Source organism: Gymnogyps californianus, chromosome 4, assembly GCF_018139145.2.
Source record: "Gymnogyps californianus isolate 813 chromosome 4, ASM1813914v2, whole genome shotgun sequence".
Taxonomy (NCBI): domain Eukaryota; kingdom Metazoa; phylum Chordata; class Aves; order Accipitriformes; family Cathartidae; genus Gymnogyps; species Gymnogyps californianus.
Genome location: NC_059474.1, coordinates 44,474,144 through 44,493,524, shown reverse-complemented (window position 1 = coordinate 44,493,524; position 19,381 = coordinate 44,474,144). Strand labels below are relative to the sequence as shown.

The window sequence follows — 19,381 nt, the reverse complement described above, 5'->3', positions numbered from 1 at the left end:
GGCTTTAAAACAAAACCCGGCCCCGCGCAGCCGGCAGCGGCTCGGGGCGCCTCGGCGCTGAAGCGCGGCGGGGCGAAGCAGGATACCGCGGAGCGGGGCGGCGGCTCCCGCGGAAACTTCGCTTGGAAAATAAACCTCCACCACTTTCCTGGAGATCCACGTGAGAACAGGAAAGCCCGACTGCAAGATCTGAGCGCTGCTGCTGCCTGCTGCAATTTTACTTTTTGTTTGCCTTGATTATTTTTTTTTTCTGTTTGTTTGTTCGTTCTTACTTTCATTTTGGAACCGGTTCCCAGCTGCTTGGCTGAACTTCTGGAGACCAATGGACCTTTTATATTGCCTTCCTCTGTTTTAAACAAACTATGGACGCTTAAACTTTTCTCTTTCCCCCTCCCCCTCGCTCCTTAACCCCCACCCGTCAGCTCATGGGGCTAACACTGCAAAGCAGCCGCAGCAGAGGGAGAAATACACAGCCACTGATTTATTTTCCCGTCTCCTAAATTGCAGTTAATTCCTCTCATCGTCCTCCTCATCACCCATTCTCTCGAGCTTTTTTGGCTGCCGGGTGTCGATCTGTGCATTGTTTTATCTGATCTCGATTCTTTTGTTGTTGTCGTTGTTTAAATGCCATGCACTGCTTATCTAGAGAGAAAGCTATATGGAGATAGAGGCATATAGTGAATGCGCGTGTGTTTCCATAAGACTATCAAGGGAGCAGATCAGAAGCAGCCCGGATCCTGACCCTGACTGTATGAATAAGTAAGCAGGATGCTGACGACTGTGTGTTAGTTGCCTGTAAGGTTTTCGTAAGTTAAAGGGGGACGGAGGAGGGGGGGGGACAGACCAGAGACAGAGCTTAGAGTAAGTGTTTGTGCGGAGGGGGGGAAGCTCTGACACTTTGCTCCCTCTAGCATAGCTGCTGCGTCCCATCACTAGGGCTCCGCGGTTTGCTCTAGTGCACCCCATCCCCCCCCGCTCCCTTTTCTTTCCTTCCTTCTTTCTTTCTCTTCCCCCCTATCCCCGTGGTAGTTCGCTGATGTGCAGCCCGGATCCATCTTCTGGCAGCAGCACCGGGACCGGGGTCGGCGGCGCGGCGGGCGCACAGCGGGGTGCGGGCCGGGCGCGGAGCGGGACGCGGGCAGCGGCCGCCGCCGCCGCCGCCTCCTCCGCGGGAAGTTTGGCTGGGGTTTGACAGAGGCGAGGGGACGCCCTGACAGACAGGATCTCCCGGCCTGAGTCCACCCCCTGCGCCCACCCACACGCCCAGCGACTTCTCCCCTGCGAAGTGGCGGGCTGGGGGCAGGAGGGGCAGCGGCGCTCATGCTCCTCACTCTGTGTTGCACCCGTCTGACTGGGGCTACCTAGGGAGCACCATCGTTCGGAAGAGCCTCCAGGTGGAGAAGGAAAAAAAAAACCCCAAAAACCCAACCCCCCCAAACTCTGTGGTTCCTCCATCCCTTACCCTCCTTTCCCAAGCCGGCGTGGACAGCTGAACCGGCCGCCTAATTAATCTGCACCCTGCCCACCACCTCTCTGCCCGAGGGAGGATGAAAATGCTTTGCTGGAGGATGGCACTGTGGCTGGCCGGGTGGACTGTCTGTGGGAAGCCTCCCTCCTGCTCTGGCCTTGATTATGACTACACTTACGATTTCACCGAAGAGGATAAAGCTGAGGCGATAGATTATAAGGACCCTTGCAAAGCCGGTAAGTGACTTCCACGTCTAATACAGCTCCCCACCCCCTCCCCAGATGGTGACTTTGTCTCGGCTTTATTTACGGCGGTGTGCGTGAGGGGGGAGTCCCGGGCTCACCTGCTCCCTCCCGGGGCAGCAGCGACAAGCGGAGCCGGAGCCCTGCGCCCGGCTCCCTCACCTGGGGAAGGTACCCGGGACCTGCTTTTCTGGGACTTCCCACTCCCCTAGCGCCTCCGGCTTAGGTGGCAGAGGGGGCGCGGCGGCGGGCAGGGCTGGACCGGCCGCCTCCGCTCCGCGTCCCCGGCGTCGTCGTGCGGAGGGCTCCGCGGCCGGCACGACGCCGCCGGGGACGCGGTAGTTGCAGAGGGCGTTTCGGCGGGGCTCAAAGGTTTCGCGGCGGGACCGTGAAACGGGAGCGCGGAGCGGCCGGGCCGGGCCCCGCAGGCGGTGCCGGAGGGTGGCGGCTCCTCCCGGGCCCTGCCCGCCCCCGCGGCGGGAGCGGGTGCCGCCTCCCGCGGGCTGCCCCTCGCCTTCCTCCGGCTCAACCTGTCGCCCCCGGCCGGGCACCCCCTCTCGTGGGCCGGCCGGCCGGGGCGGACCCGGGGCGGGCCCTCGGCGCCGGCCGCCCTATGAATATGTATACGATAAGTGCGCAGCCCGAGCGGGAGGGGAGTGCGCGGGAGGGCAGGGCGCGGGGGGCTGACTAGCTGCTGGGTTTTCAGCCGTGGAAGCCCACGCGTGCGTATCTTACAATCCAGCTGGTGTGCGGTGCGGTTTGGTGTGTTGCAGGGCGTACTGGGGGGCCGCTGCGGTGCCCCCTGCTCGCTCTGTGCCTGACCGACCCCTTTCTAAACTGTGTGGGAAGGGTTGAGTTACAGCCTCTTCTCACCTTGCAGAGCAAATGAGTACTTTTCTAGAACGTTTATCTTACTGATTTAGGACTTCAGCCTCGTTAATGCCAGGTACAATTCTTCCTCTATTATCAGCAGCCAGAACTGACCTCAGGAGCCGGGTTCGCTGGTGTTCCAGTAGACAAGTGTATCTCGATGATGCTTTTTTTCCCCAAAATGTGTTATGAACAACAGTGGTGGTCCATTCCCAACAGTTCTATTGTTAAATAAGTGCTCAAGTTTTCCAGCAGCCTCCTTTGTATTAATTAGTTATTTTATATTCTGAAAACTAGTTCAGCCAAAGGTTGTGTTCACTAAGTCTGTGTGGTTTTGTTTAATTTATTGAGGAGAATGTGGTGAACATATATGCCAAATATGCAGACACTATGTTTTTCTAATCACAAAAATATTTTGTTCCTAAGTGTGAATTGTTAGATCTTACTTGCTTACAACTGAGGAATGCTCAAGTTCAAAAAAAGTAGAAGGAACTGCAAACAAAACATTATTTTTTTCCCAATTAGCACTCACAAATAAATATATGTAAGTAACTGGTCATAGCTAACTTGAACTCTTTTCTTCTGGTCTGTAATTCTTTAGGAAGATTCATATGCATCATTTCATATAATGAGAAATGTGTATTTACTCTCAGTTTGCCGTGGGATTTTTTTAGTACTTCTTGTTTCATAGTGGGAATAATTAAAAATTATAATTCACGATGCTAAGTGTTTTAAGGCTATGCATGAGAGAAAGACAACAGTAAGAGATTGCAATATGATTAGCGTTGACTATTCTCTGCTATCACTTTGTTTCATTTTGTTTGGAGAAAGAAACATTGTATGGAAAGTTTGGCCCATTGAAATATTTTGTGAAAGTTCTTGCTGCTGCTGCTTCTTCACAAGGTGCTTAGATACTGTTGTGATGAGAGACAGGTAGATGCATAAAGAGTTAGTTGTGTGTAGTTCCCGTTAGTCTTAAAAGCAATCACTTTGAGGTTTTCTATTCAGTAAATAGCACTTTTTTTTTTTTTTAGTGTATGGTAGTTCTTCAGAAATGAAAATGTATGTCACTTCTGCGCACTGGGTTTGTACAACGTACCAATTTTTTTTAACGAAAATTAGAAAGTTTCATATATCAATGAAACTGATCCTCCAACAGTGTTTCCCAAGTACTTTTCCTGCTAAACCTTCCCTAAAGGCTCCATTAATCATAGCCTGTGAAGTACTGATACCTGATCAAAGGTGATGGGGATAGTGGGTGCTCAGCCTCTTTTAGCAGCATAACCCAAATGTATGTTCTCTCTAGGTCAGGTCTTACTGTCTGGGGTGGGTTTTGGACTCCCATGAGTAATTTTACTGATACCTGCTGTTAGGATGGTTTCCACAGTGAGGCCCTAAAGAAGGACAAAGCCAGGCTTCACACTCAGGGGTGTGAGTTGTTCACACTCAAATTTGTGTGGTCGCTCTATGCGTGAGATAACAGGATAAAACAAGATAATCCTTGCTGAGATTGTGTTCAGTGTATGCAAACTTTATATCTTAGATGTAATTAACACCTGCTTTTACTGCATCTCAAGGGCCTACAGCTGAGGCTGTAAAAGTGCTCTTTTTTTAACTGTTCAGGCTAGTAACAGTTAGGTCCCAGATATAAGTGAATTTCTGCAACTTAGCAAAATGGGGGAACGCCCAAAGTCAGTTAGGGTTTTAGCTAGTGACATACTTCAAAAACTCCACTGAGCTCCATGCAGATTTTACAGACGTGCTAGAATAATTTGACCAACCACAATTTGTGAGGGGAAAAAAAAATGCTTTGAAACCAACCACAACTAAGATCCCCCAAATATGCTGATGCAAGATGGATTCACCTGTATTTTAAAAGTTGTTTGCATCCTGTTTTTCTCCAGTGAGTAGTGTTTGCTGCTTAGTTTTTATTCCATAGACCACATGAGAAAAAAATTGTGATCTTGTATCAGAAAGCACGGTACATGAGGCCTCAGATCTATAGTTAGATATAGTTATAATTCTATATAGATAACTCTTTATAGATACAGTCCTTACTCTATTGAATCAGTCTTCTTTTGGTAGGTCCCTTTTCCTCCGTTTTTCCCTTTTGTGGAAGAGCTGGAGAAGTTTACTAGAAAGAGAACGAGACAGCCTCTGAGACATTATTTATAGGTACTCTATGGGATTATTTATGGGTATTCTGTGTGTATTTTAACATTTTCATAAGGAAGGGATCATTTTAGCGAGTGTGCCTAGAATCACACTGTTCCTTTGATTTAAAATTCCTGGAAGCAGTGTAGTGCAGGATGCTATAGAGGCTGAAAAGTACATTTTCTTACAATGTTTCCAGCTTTGTGAAAAATCTACAGATAATAGGAGTCTGACAGATGCACAGTAGGGTTAGGAGTTGTTTCTGGAACTGCTGTTTCCAATTGCATCTAAAACAGCAGCTATTTTATGCAACAACCCCAAAGTTCAGTCTCAACAGTGAAGCCAGCACCTTGGGAGCCCTGGAGTAAGGGCTCCAGGGAAGAGAAGAGCCTGGAGAAATGTTGCGACGGTGTTGAGGAGATGAGTGTTGGTAAGGAAGCTATTGACATTGTGCAGAAGATCTTGATGAGCTGTGTGGTTTCCTGTGTGTTTGTCTGCAGACCTTTAACCTATGTATGAATTTTGGGTCATGCTACTTCTCCTTATAACAAGTATCCTGGCATGCTCTAACAGCGGGATGTGATGTAACACAGTTTCTGTGCTTCTGATGTCTCAGATATTTCCTCGTTTCTCTCTGCAGGATATTGCCCTCAGTGTTTACCATTGTGAAGTTCAGGTGTAAGGCATTCTTAATTCATCTCCAAGATCTAATTTGCCAAAAGATGTGAAACTGGGAATGCCATACTCATCGCAATGTCAGGCTTTAAAGAATCTAAGAATATAGATCAGCATTTCTGTAAATCAGGCATTACTCCAAAAAATAAAATGCCTAGTTAGATTTAAACAGACACTGTCAAGTTTTTCAGATGGCAGCATGCATCTACATTTATCTGTGGATTCCCAAAGATTTTTTTTTGCATTGTTGCCACAGCTTATAACGTATTAAGGATATGTGTTGAGAAACATACCGAGTGAGATCAGTTGGAAAAGAATTTCCCATTCTGTAATACTTGTTCATAGTCTGCGTTTAGTTGATATTAAAGGTTTTTTGAAGGCTTTTGTTGTGTTTCCTTAAAACAAAACAAACATAAAGAGAGAGAGAGATATCCTGGTGTGATCTTCCAATTCAAATACTGTGAACCATGGAAGATTAGGCAACAAGTCTTCGTTTTGTTGCATATCCACATCACTGAGGACTGTTCCAGCATCTGGACAGCTGGCTGTCCTCAGATAAGTCTCTTCTAGCATATCTTCTGTGAGGTATTTCACTTCCTAAAAAAAAATGTTAAAGGTTTGGGGAATAGACTTGAAGTTGAATTCCTCGATCTATCATTTTTCCCTCTTGTGGGCCTTGATCTTCTTTGCACCAGAAATTCTGTCTTGCCCTGGGGAAACTTTTCCCAAGGGAGACTTCTCCCACAGAAAACTTCATTGAAACTTTTACATTCTCATTGTAGTTAGTTTGGATGACTTTTTTTTTTTAACACAAAACACTTAATTGTTGGGGTTTTTTTCTTTCAAATTATGCACGAGTTGCTTGCCTTGGAACAGTAGCTTTCCATTTTTTTTCCCAGTAAAGCTAGATACAAATGTCAAAAGAATAATAGTAAAGACACACAACTAGATTTACGTCTTCATAACTTGGAAGTTGGTTAGCTTGCTGTTGTTTGACTATGGACAAATTCTGTATGTATGTGTGCCTGCTTCAGAATAAAAGAAAAGTAAGAAAGACCCTCCTCGTGTCCATTACTCACTCCTGTGAAAATCTAAGGAACTCATTTGGTTTCTTTGCACCTTTATAAATAATAATAAAAAAAAGTTTGGATTGTCCATAACAGGGATATTAGTATTTCCCATGTCACTCAGCTGTGAAACCTAGTTATGTATTTTATTTGTAAAGTATCTGAACATGAAAATTTGATGGTAAATGTTAAGTATAATTATTATACGGTGTCATCTGCAACTGCAATCTAACTTTTGTTTGTTGCTGTTGTAGCAGCAGCCTTCTATACTGCTAGGTTGGTTTTTTTTAGTTTGTGTCTTGTATTCTGGGATGTGTTTTCGACTGTAAGCATGCTAATTGTGCAGTCTGGTAACATGAAAATTCTTAAAACCTCTGATTATACATTTTGAATCTGTTGCATGATTTAGATAATTGAGATCTTTCATCTTTATATTTCAGTCATGCAGTAAATTCTGAAAAATATACTGTGCAGTTTCTACTAAAATAGAGGTTGTACTGCTAATATCACTTGCCAGATTGACAGAACTGTGACTATTCATGTAGTAAACGCATAGTGTAGGCAGCTGAAACAGAAACAAGCTTTTCTGAATAGTCGGTCCCAAATGGCCTCCATCCTGCTGGGGATAAGCTTATAGGGTAAATCAGACTACTGAAAAATTTAGTTTTTAAGTCGTATTTCTTTTTCAGAATTCTCCACCATTAAAGGGCATCACAGATAAAGTAATGTGGTATCTCAACAACTTTGAAAGAAATTTGTGTGAACATAAAGTTCTTTCTCTCCTCGGCTTCATTGAAAAGATTAATTCAATAGTGAAACTCTGGGAAAACAATATTAAATGAATATATTTGACTTTCTAACTTTGTGAATATCCTTCTATACCAAAGGCTCAGTTTCATGTCCAGACCACTTTCCATAGGGATCTGTTTCTGAATGTATTTCCGGTGTGTCAAATAAGTGACCTGCAATGAGCAGTATTACATCACTGCAAAACAAGCCTAATTGATAAATCTAATTGAGCTTGGAATCAGGTCCCCCAGGCTAGCTCGGAAACATTCACCACACCTGGATGTCTGCCTTATGTCATTCTTATTGACCCTCTGGAAAACAGGGTTGATAGGCTTATGACATAATTCCGTTCACTTCTTTTTGGAGAGAAATGGTCATGTCTGTGGTGTGTGGTATTGACAGAAGGGCTGTAAAATGGAAGAGTCAACTTCTGGTTTTCACAGGCGCAGGGGACCTTGTGGAGGAAAACAGACCTTTTTTTTCTTCCTGGATGCATTACAGTACTCTAAATTTTATAACAGTGAATAAACTAAACAAGGGGAGAAATGTCTATTCTTTGTTTAGACAATGTGTGTTTATCCTTAAACTGAAATAGGTTTTTATGGTCTGGCTTTAGACTCATGAAAAATGTTATGGTTATACGACATCATTCCCCCCCCCCCCTTTTTTTTTTTAAATATATCTGAAGGAAAGATGATTCTAAGAGTATTCCAGAGCAAAACTAAGCTTTGGGCTTTCAAAGCTTTCAGTAGGACAGACAGTCTTTCATAGTGTTTTTCAGGCTTTTCTCAGCTTCCTTAGGGTCTATCTAATCTACTTTGTTCCAGTCATTATTGAATGCAGTTCATTCTTCCCATTCTTGACCACAAAAAACCTCTGTCCACCTCCCTACTACATCCCTTCAGAGCTATAGCAACTGAAAGTGTGACTAGAGAAGTCTTTGGGTATTTTTAGTTCTCTCTTCTCAGAATATTCTTCTTGGCTAAGAAAGAGCTAATGGCTAATCTGTTAATATGTTTTAATGCATGTTCATTCTTTTTGTCTGCTTCTCATCCTCTACTTCTTTCCCTGTTGCCTCTTTCATTGTTCCTATGACAAGTTTCCTTGCTTCTGGATTCCCCTTCGCCACTGAATGCATTTTTGAATTGCTTTTCAGCTTTTCCCTGTGCTGCCTGGCTAGTCACCTAGTCCTCTTCTCTCTGTTTTTTCCCTTGACATACTCTTCTCTTGCTCACAATTAGCAGTTATTCCCTCCAAATATAGCTTCTAGTTCATCATCTGGCTTTCTGTAAGATCGTCCTCTACTGCTTTGATAATTCTGTAGCAAAGAAACTGGGCACCTGTACCTACAGCTGGAAATGAGGAGGAGGAGAAGGACGGGTGGGCTGTGCACGACCAGCATGTTCTCAGAGGCCTTGCACTGGAGTGCTTAGTGGTCTGCCAGTGATTTGTTAAACACTGCAGGTCAAACCCTGAAATATCCAGCTGTAAATATTTATACAGGACACATACATGATCCTTCTGTCTCTGTTGGACTCACGTACCTAAATATCAAGATCTGATGTGAAGACTGTCCTTGCTGAACAATAGAAATAAGAGTACTAGAAGTACTTGAAGTGTAAAACTTGTATAAATAGTAATGCACCAGAACAGGTTGAGCTGGGGAGTGTGAAGGTGGAGGCTGTGCCGTGGACATATGTAGAGTGTCTGTGTGCAACCCTGAACAGGTGTGCAGCCCATGTGAGTGGCTGCTCTTGCAGTCTACTTCGGGGGCAGTTCCTACTCATTTTGGATACTCTCAGATGACTTTTATTGTGATTTTTGCCTGAGTAATGGTCTGCAAGTGCAAATTTTGAGTGACTATAAATCTGTGAGCATCAAATGTTTGAGAATATTTGAGCACAATCAGATAGCTCTTACAGAGCAATAATGCGCCAAAATGTAGGTTTGTGGGTTTTCCCTTCAATATTTAAAAACTGAGATTGTCAAGACCAAAATACCAAAAAATCAATTTTGTTCTAAAATAACTTCTGATTTTTTTTCTCGAGGTGTGTGAAATATGATGCCTGATAGGATATGCAGTGTGTATTTAACCAGCTTCTTTGCTATATATACTTTATTGATATAAAGTCTATCAATATGCCTGGTCTGAGGTATCCTTTTAGTAATTTAAAACATATGAACGTTCTTAGCAACAACACTTAAAATTATAATTTTGCTTAAATTTTGCATAAATTACATGGGAGTTTTGATTTTAAAATAGTCATAAATCATGCTTTAAAAATTGGTGCTACCCAGCAAAATAAGTTCAGCTGTGCCAGGACTGTCACTGTCAGTCTAATGGCACATCTTATCAGGATTCAAACTTTCAGAGGTTTCTAGGTTGGTATTCTCATATGTCATTTTCAAAATATCAAATTTTTAATATCGTATTACGGAATAGTAAGTACTGGAGTGTCTATCTCATCAGGAAATAATCAACAAAATCAGGACACAAAAATGCAAATAAAAGATGTTTATTTTAAAACTTATTTTCAGTGCATTTAAATCTGAATTTAGAAATTATCTGTCTTGCTGTCCTGATGAATTTCATCCATTTTCCTATAAAAATTGAATGACAGAGATACATTGCTGCATTTGAAAGGTGCCGGTACCTCTCCAGCCACATTGTGCTCCTTGGATATTGTAAACTGTATGGTGGAGTTTAAATATCAGCTCTTGGAAGAAGTGAGGGGGCATGGACATCAGCTGAGAGGGATGTATCTAAAGAGCTGTGCAGATGGGTTACATTATTCTCATGCTGGTAGCAGCAGTTAAACATATTCCTAGTAATGACTGTAATTGTTATTAAACAAAAATGAATCAATTTTATTGGTGTCTGACATTTTAATAGGTGCTAGTTAGGTACATTCTTGCTGTCGTGGGTATTGTATCACTAGAGACCTTCAACATTGTTCCACTTCCCCAATAAAGTAGTAAGAATTTTGAATAGGGCATAGCGATTCTAGAAAGAGTAGCCAAGAGGCAGAGCTTCTCTGTGTTTCCAGATGATGTACTCAGATAAGTAAAGAAAATAATTTCAGATGGTTCTTATATAATATCAAGATTTATTTAAACAGTTTACTTGCACAGCCAATTATATTTGCTTTCATGAAGAGTAGTTTTAGAACAACTCTGCGGGTGTGAGAACATGACGATGAACTGCCCAATTTCTCCATCTGGTAAAATGTCCTTATATTTATAACAAATTTGCATACATCTTCATTTTTACTTGTACTCACTTTTTTCCCCTTACTCAACATTACTCTTACAATTGTGCTCTTACTTCGGTTTTATTTGCAGGTGAGTTAAGCACCACTACTTGACAACTGTTTCCATACTTATAATTGTCTATTTCATCCCTTATAAAGGTGTACATGCATATAGGCAGATTGATAAATTAGGTATTCTGTGTTCAGGCAATCTGCTTAGCCCTTTTCTGACTAAGAACGTAGTGTGTTTCCACACAAAACTGCCAGCGTCATGATGAAGGCATGTTACCCATCTTTTTGTGATCTTCATTTTAGTACCAGGATCTTTGATCTGTCCATCAGTCCATCCTTTTGTCATCATATAAACTGCTCAGTCTTTCTCTAACTATGCAGCTATTCAAGATGATTGAGGACTAAATTCTGGAATCCTTATTCTGTTACTGATATGCTATAATGGCATTATGTTCTGAAAACTAATATAGATTAATCTTTTATGCCTGGAAAAGAAATTATTAAAAAACCCCCCCACAAACCCACAACAAACCCTCAGACAAAAAAATAGTAATCAAGCCTATAAATAGCTAAGGAACCAGATTCATGCGGTTAACTGTTTTATTCCACAAAGGTTAGATTATTGGCAAAACTGTTCAATGAAAACAGAGTAAAAAGATGTTCAAGTTAGAAAACAGAAAATGAAAGAGAAAGGACGTGATAAACACGTACAATTTAAGAAATTATACAAGAAGATAAAAAAGAAGTTTTTTGTTTCTACTCCTATTAGTCTGTTAAATCCTGAAGTGGCAAATTCAGAACTGAGACAAGGAGATAAGTGGGTTTTCTATACAACTTGTTTTTGATTGAAGTCTGCTAAAGGATTCCACTGAGGCAGTATTCGGAAATACAATATGACATTTATATAGATAGCAGGGGTATCTGGAGCTCTGATAATTAATAATGATAACATCTTAAAGTGGATATTATACCTCAGGCTTCAGAGTTCAAGCCAGTCTTTAATAGCTGGAAACCAGGATGAACCCTAACGTGTGGCAAGATTATCCTCATCTACCTACTGCAGATTCTTGTTTCTTTCTGTGAAGCAGCTGGTGGTGACTGCTGTCAGAGACAGGACCTTGGATATGATCCAGTGTTGCAGTTCCTTTGTTCCTCAGGCCTCCCTAAATGCTATTTCAAAAACTCATGTCTTGTAGCATGCCTGAAAGATAAATGCAATTTGGCTATTTTGGGAAGTGGATGAATTTCAAAGCTCAGTAGGACTGTAAATGCATTGACCAACTGGATTTGATGAAAATGAATGTATGCAAGCACACAAGAAGAAAACTGCATTTACCTAATGTATATGGATTCTCATTGTGGGTCCAATGGAGCACTTGTATACATGCTCATCTTTAAACACATGTCTGCACATGCTCACCTGATTACCTAAGGAAGTATCATTGAAGCATAGATGCCCATAGAAGTATCTATATAGGATCTTTAAAGTTGTGTGTACAGATCGTGTGGGTGCCTTTTTTTCTTTTTTTTTTTTTTTTTTTCCCTACACTGGGAAATGCTACATTAATCCATGTGTTAAACCTGATCTAGAGGCTATTGAACTCAGTGGGAATGTTTCCAGTTACTTTAGAGATAATCTTTATAGGTGAATAAGTAATAAAGTGCAGAGCTGTCTAATTTACTCCTGTGTACTTGGGCTATGGCTCGCTTGTATTCATGTGTTCACATGCTTTGCAGGCACATTAATGAAGACAGTTGGATTTTTGCCCCAGTTTCTGTAGTTGTCATCACTAACAAAAGAGTATCATGAAATCTTACATTCAGTGACCTTGTGGTTGCAGGTTCTTTCTTGCCGGACTAGAGTGTGAAAAAAATCCAGCAGCTTGCAGGAGCATCTGATATTTTTTTTTTTTCCCCTCATAAGAAGCCTCAGGATAAGCCTGCATTTAGATCATTGCAATAATTTCTCAGCCTTTAGAGATAGGTTTCTTCTTGTCATAGCTGAATACTTTATTAATTGTTCAATCTGATGAATGGCTAAAGATGCTGACGAACATGATGGTTGCAGTTGCATATACAGTTCCTTATCTGTGTAATTTCAAGAAATGTAAAGTCAAAGATAATAAGCCGTTTGTTACAAAATGCAGCAGGCATGTGAAACTAGTGTCAATGTAGTTTGTAATAATATCAGCAAAATCATGTACCATTAGCTAAAGTTTGACAAGCACTGAAAGCCTCTTCAGTAATTTACAATATCCCAAAATTAAAACATTTCCTATCCCAGAGGCTGCTAGAAGCTAAAGAGATCTTGGAGAACTAGGAGGAACAGGTGTACCAATATCCTCATTTATTTAATAAGTTGAAGAATTAGTTAAATGTTAAAACAAAAACAGAGCAGACAGCGTATTTTTTTTTCCAAAGCTATGTATAGTTTGGATGGATTGCAAAAACTCTAGATTACAGTATAGACCTAAGTATCCTTATGACGTAGCCTAACTCAGTGCAAATCTTGTGTTTAACCACAGTTGGTTACTTTTGTGTTTCACAAACTTCTGTTTTCTTTCTGATGGTGTTTCTTCAGTGTGTTAAACTTCAATCATGGCCTGAGTGAGAACTGCAGATGATAAATGAGTCTAGATTTGACTGAGAATTCTTGTTTGAAGAAGTCCTTTACTTGGCTTTAGTTACAGAGTTTATGGAGTTATTTGGCAGGGGAAGGAAGGAGAAAAATCTTTGCCCATCATGAAAAGATTCTCCTTTTAGAGTTTGTAGATCCTTTGATCCCTGAATTGAAGGAGCAGTGGAGAGTAGAGAGTGTAGGAGAGGGGTTTCCTTTTTTTTTTTTCAGTCCTTTATCTGCATTCTTGAGGATGAAACCCTTTCACACATGAAGTACAGGTGAAAATACAGAAACCCAGTTCAGGTCTTTCGGATGTTTTCATTCATAATACCTTTACATTGGAAGAAGCTGAATTAAGTATGAATTGTAGCACTGATGGATCACAGTCAGTGTGTCTACAGAAGTGAAACTTGGGTAAAGAGAATTTATAACATAGGCTCCCTTTTGCATTACGGAAGAGAGCCAAATACAGAGATGCCTCCTTGATCAGTAACACTGTTTATGGAGATCTACAGATCTGAGGGGGCTAAAACTAAAATGTTAGAGAGAAATGCAAGCTATTCTATGGTGATTTAAATCAACAATGTGTAGAGCCAGCTAAGGTCATGACAGCTTTTTCAACTTGGACAAAATTAATTTTTCTTGGCTATTTTTTGAGATTTTAAAAAAAGTGTCTGTTACATTTATTTGGAGTATGGTACAGCATTCCATCACATATAATGTATTTTTGCTGATTCATTCTAGGCCCAAGGTTGTATAGGAAGTCACAGGTTTCCTGATTTATTTAGAAAGACTTGATTATAAATGTAAATCTTTTGTTTGTCTTTCCTAATGATGAACAAACTCAGACTAAAGAATGGCCCTAAGGAAAAAAATCAACAAAAATTAACAAAAATAGTAATACTCAGGTCTAACTACATAATTTTGTAGAAGAAGAAAAATTATCTGACCCTTGGTTTCTGCTCACATACTCTGGCTTGGCTTCATTGACCTAAAATGTCTGAAGTCTTATCAGTGGAGAAATTTTCCTCTTCTCTCCTTCCAACAAGCAGATGAAGTATCACGGAAATCAGCGAAGATCTAGATAAGATTTTGAATCCACTTACATGTGCTAAAGAAACAAGTTAACATCCCCGTTCTGACGTGCTAATCAATTCTGACTCCTTTCAGTTCTTTATGGCTGTTCTGGTATCAAGATAAACCCTTTCTACAGCTGGCTGTCCACTGGAAAGGAGCACGCACGAGACTTGCTCCTGCACTGATGGAGCTGCAGGGACTCCTAGCTCCCCAGGGCACTGCCGAACACACACTGCACCTTTCCTTCCTCCCTTCTTCATAATCAGTTTTGGATTTAGTTTTCCTTCCTGTTTGTTGTCTGAAGAGTCACAGGTATCTGTGTTTAAGGTTGGATAGGTGCTTAGAGAAGTCATAGGGAATAAACCGACATCAGAAAGTGCTGCATGAGTTATCTGCCAGGGGAAGCCAGGTAACCAGGTAAAAACTGAAATGCAAACGAGAGGTGAATTATCCTGTGCTGAGCCCTCTGCAGCTCTAGATAGGCAGTTTCCAGCACAAACTTCTGTGAATGCATTTTGACTGCAGATCAAACTGCTCTCTGTATTCAGCTGCTGCTAAGGTAGTAACTGTTAATTAAAACAGTGATACACATGTCAAAATTCCCAGTGGTATTTTGTTCCAACATGTCATTCAGTTAAATATGGATGAATTGTTCTTGCACAGATCTTTTGGTTTTGGTTTCACACACTGCTGTGGATTGTTCAGTGGCTCTTCCACCTGGTAAAATGCCACGGCTTATAAAGACCGTGTGTCTGAAAGTTTGTTAGACTTTTTCTTCCTGTAAGATTGGTCTAAGAAAAGATAGTTACTTTCCTTGCAAACTTTGAGTTTCATCTCTTTGGACCATCATAGCTACAGTAACACTGCGTCGTATCCTGCCACGGGATACAGCAGATCCTGTAGGTGGGATGTGGAAGAGCCTGCATTAATGATGAGCTAAGGGCCCTGGATTGTGTTAGGTGGGCCATGGTGTGGACTGTACAGCAGGGAGCTATGCCCAGGGCAGAGAACCACAGCAGCCAACGAAGGTATTCTTTTTTTCCCTTTGTGATAAATTAGTGTCTTCATTTTTTGTCTAATTTGTGTGTCCTGGCACATTTATGCAGGAATACTAAATGCATTGTTTATGTGCTGCAACTTATAAGGCTGAATTCTTCACCCAGACTGCAGTTCCTCTCAGGATCTCTTGTTAATTCTAATGAGATGAATGGCATGGTGACATTCACCTTAATGAGGTCAGAATTTGAACCTGAGGAAAAATTATATTTAGGGCCACTTTACTGAGACTTACTGGAGGTATGTTTTTTCAACAGTCCATTGCAATGGAGGCAGGGGGCAGCCAGGTAATTGGGGTGTAATTTGCTTTTTGGTGTTTTGTGATGTTTTAAAATATATATGTATGTAGACATTGCAATGGAAGAATCTTTCCAAAGCGGCATTACGCTAGACTAATTTCCTAGTGTAAATAGCTGTTTTAAAAAACCGATTAGTTGCTGTTCATACACAGTACAGAAGCAGATAATCCACGCAATTTAACTGGGCCCTTTGAATCGGATGCAAAGGAAAACTAATTTAAAAAGCTTTTGTTGTTGCTCCCCCTGTATAGTGGGAAATTATATAGAGAGATGGAGCAAGGGCGAGCATAGAGGAACTGCTCTGTGCTGCGAGCCAAAGGACATCATTAGGAACACTCCTATTATCTGGAAGCCTGACTTCCTGTCTCAGTTTCCTCGTGGGTCTCAATGAATGGCAGAAGAAATGGAACACTTTCCTGCTTGGCCAAAAACTCCGCTAAATGACTCCTTTGGCTGCATGCCACGCTGTGCTCGGGAATAAATCCTGCAGCTCCCTCCTGAGTCTGGAGGGTACTTGCTGCAGTTGCGAGGGGCCAGTGGAGCGAATTTTAGAAAGCCTGTGGTAGCAAGACAGAGCCAACCTTCCCATGAATGCCGTAATGCTTTAGGTGTCCTTCCGTACATTTTGAGAATTTTTTTTTGTCATAGAGAGTGGTAGATGCGTTAATATTTGTTAATGTAAACTTCCACGAGAATTAAGGGATGGTAAAGAACTGATGTATGTTAGGATTTTCATATTGGGTAAATGATTTTAGTACAATGAAAATAGTATAGCGTGCCGTACAAAAAGTACCAAAGACATGTTTAAAATAAAAATACTTGTAGATAGGCATTCAATTCAAGAACTAATTTTCTGGGGTTTTTTCCCCAAAGTTTTACCACGTTAATTAATATACGTACTGAAGTTCTAAATATAGTTTTATTGTAGAGTATAAAAATAGGGTCATAAAGATTTTTGTATGCCTCTTAAGAAAGGATGAAACATAAGTTGCAGACATTGTATTAAGTGCTGTTTCGGTAGATGACGCATCTGTCATCTTCTATGTCCAGAAGAGGATTTTTTAAATAATTTTTGTCTGTTTTATTTGTTGTCTTTGGTACATTTTGTCTAACATACATATTAAACCCCAAAACATTTGGAATCCTGTCTTAGCTCTGATTTAAATTAAAGCCACAGCACCAAACTTTTGGTACAGTTGTTACTGTCAGTTTCAATACTTTCTACTTTAACTGCATTTGGCATGTAAGAAACTCACAGCTGACTCAAAGGAAACTTGGCGAAATGTATGCCATTTCCCAATAGCCTTTCTCTATAATAGAAGAGATACTGGGACAGTGTTAATAATTTTTGGCTTGTTCTGCCACATGCATCCAGGAGGAAAAATGTTCTTGATTCACTGGAGACGGGAAACTCACACCATAGTTAGCACTCTGTGTGTGTCATCTTTCAAAGGACTCATTCTCAAGCAGCTGTCCAGCTGGAAATTTTGGGGATACATGGAAAAGAGTACAGAAAAGACTTAACAGCTTGTGTTTTTTTTTTTCCTGCTAGTTTCTCTCATAGTTTTTACTGTGTATCCCTCGGTCAGACTTTCCGGAATTTTAATGTAAACTTAATCGGTGTGACTTTCATGGAGTACCATCAGAGCGGGTGATGTGAAACAGCATTTCTCCCACTGAAAGAGTTGTCAGCTTTTTAGCCTGCGTGGATGCAATCGTGCTGTGCAGGCCTGATGTCGAGGTCACTGTTGCTTTCAGGGAAGCAGGATGGCTGGGTTATGCCCATCTTGTCAGCTGGTCCTTTGGTCTGTCTTCAGTCTCCTTTGTAAAGGCGGCTAAGTGCTTTCTAACAGGAGCTCCCCTTGGCTGGCAAGCAGTGCTCCCTGTGTTGATACCTGTGTGTTTTGAGACTTGGCACTAGGGGAGGCAGAGTGGATGGCATTTTCTGAGAGATGGCTACAGGAGGAAGGTGGAGACTGCCATTTTTTATGGCAGTTTTTTGATATTAAGATCCTGATTTTGAAAGCTGAAAGATCTCATTTATTCCTGTTGCTCTTCCCACCCCTCCAGCAATGCCACTTTGCCCTTTCTGTTGCCCCTAAGGGTCAGTTCTCTCCCAGCTGTCTTTTTCCGTATTTCCTCCTGATTCAGAGGAAGAGGGAGAAGAGACTCCTGTGCCTACTTGCTGTTCCCAGGGGACACTGGTGAAATGCCAATGACTGTTCCTCATCCTTTGTGCAAGTGGCACAAAATGTAAGATTTTTAACTAACATATTGGAGAAATGTTGCTGTATAGTGTTAATGTGGCTGTATTGTCAGTGTCCGCAGTTAAGAATTTCTGGTTATTTTGAAAATGTGTCATATAGTTCCACATAATAAACGAAAAAAAATGCATCTCCTTTGAAGACATTTTTGAGCTCCTAGGAGAGGGAACACTAAATGGTGCAGAGGGCGGTGTGAATATATGTTTGCATATAACACAACTGTATGTATATAGTTTTAAAAGTGTGTGTGAGAATGAGGTACGCAGTAACTGGATTTTAAGGATACTTCTATCATTGGACAGTAAATTTGATCAGTAATTAAACACAACAAATTTGAATATTCAAGTTCAATTCAATTTTCGTATGTCTTATGATCAATCACAACAAAATAATATTAAAAGCTAGTATATGATTTAGTTAAAACTGCTGCTCAGAGAAGAATAATAAAATTACTCTTTTGGTAATAGACATGGAAATATATTTATGCCAAATATAAAACAACTGATTGGATAGCACACAAAATGTTGCCTTGAAGTATATACAAGTGTACAAAGTCAAAGTACCTATGTTATTCATGCTTTGCTTCTTACGGAAGCAAAACTAGCCATTACAAGAAGAGTCAAAATCAGCTTCATTATAAGGCCAAGCAATTTCTGTTGTATTCAGTCAAAATCTGCCCGTGGTTTTAGCCAAAGGGCTAGGTTTGCTTAACAAGCGTAATGTATTGTCAGTGGTTCTAATAATTTGTTGTGTGGTCAATTTTTATGTTAAATGGTAACTGATAGAGAATTCTAAGTTTGATAATGTTTTTTTCTAGCAAGGACTATTTTGCTTCCATGTTGTAGGGTTTTTCTGCCCCGATGTAGTTTTATTTTTATGTAGGAGAGGCTATTCTCACCACTTGTGATCTAAATGAATTCCTGCAGTTAAATGTAGATGTTCTTTCTGGAAGAAAAATACAAGCTAACAAATTCTGCTATTGCATGAACAAACAGGGCAAAATTGTCTCAACTATTTACATTATTTTCATCCTGACTTTTGAAGCAAGGATTTGGGTCCATTATTGGATGTTTAGCTTTCAGCCAGGTAAGCAATCTCTGGCCTATTTTGTTTTCCCAATATTGCACATCTTCATATTATTTAGCTGTTTAATATCTGTATTCAATGTGTCATATTTATCTTATGATACTATATCACATCTATAATTTACGTTACAGGGTTTTGCTTTCCTGAGTTTGTGGTTTTTTTCAGAGAAGTTGCTAATTCTTTGTGAAATAAAGCCTGCACAAAGTATCTTCATGTCAGTTTTCTTACATCCATGTAGGAAGAAGTAGCTCTTTAGTAGACACACAGTACTGCAAGTTTGTGAGAGGGAGTAGTGCATCTGTATGTAGACTGGCCTATGGATTGATTGGTTTTGATCTTTTTGGAATATAGCTAGTAATAAAATGTGATATTTATTGATGCATCCAGTGACATATCTGTGAGGAAAGCTTGTCAGTGCATCACAAGCTTGTAGAAGTGTAATTGAGATAAA

The 19,381-nt window shown here is 40.9% G+C and overlaps 1 protein-coding gene across 1 annotated transcript in view; it reads left to right on the top strand.

The window, feature by feature from the left end:
* Positions 1 to 1,547: 1,547 nt before the first annotated feature.
* The window catches only part of TLL1 (tolloid like 1), a 139,388-nt gene continuing 121,554 nt past the window's right edge, over positions 1,548 to 19,381 (top strand). The window contains exon 1 of the mRNA XM_050895765.1: positions 1,548 to 1,704. Within this exon, the coding sequence (XP_050751722.1) occupies positions 1,548 to 1,704 (157 nt within the window). The remainder of the gene's footprint in view (positions 1,705 to 19,381) is intronic.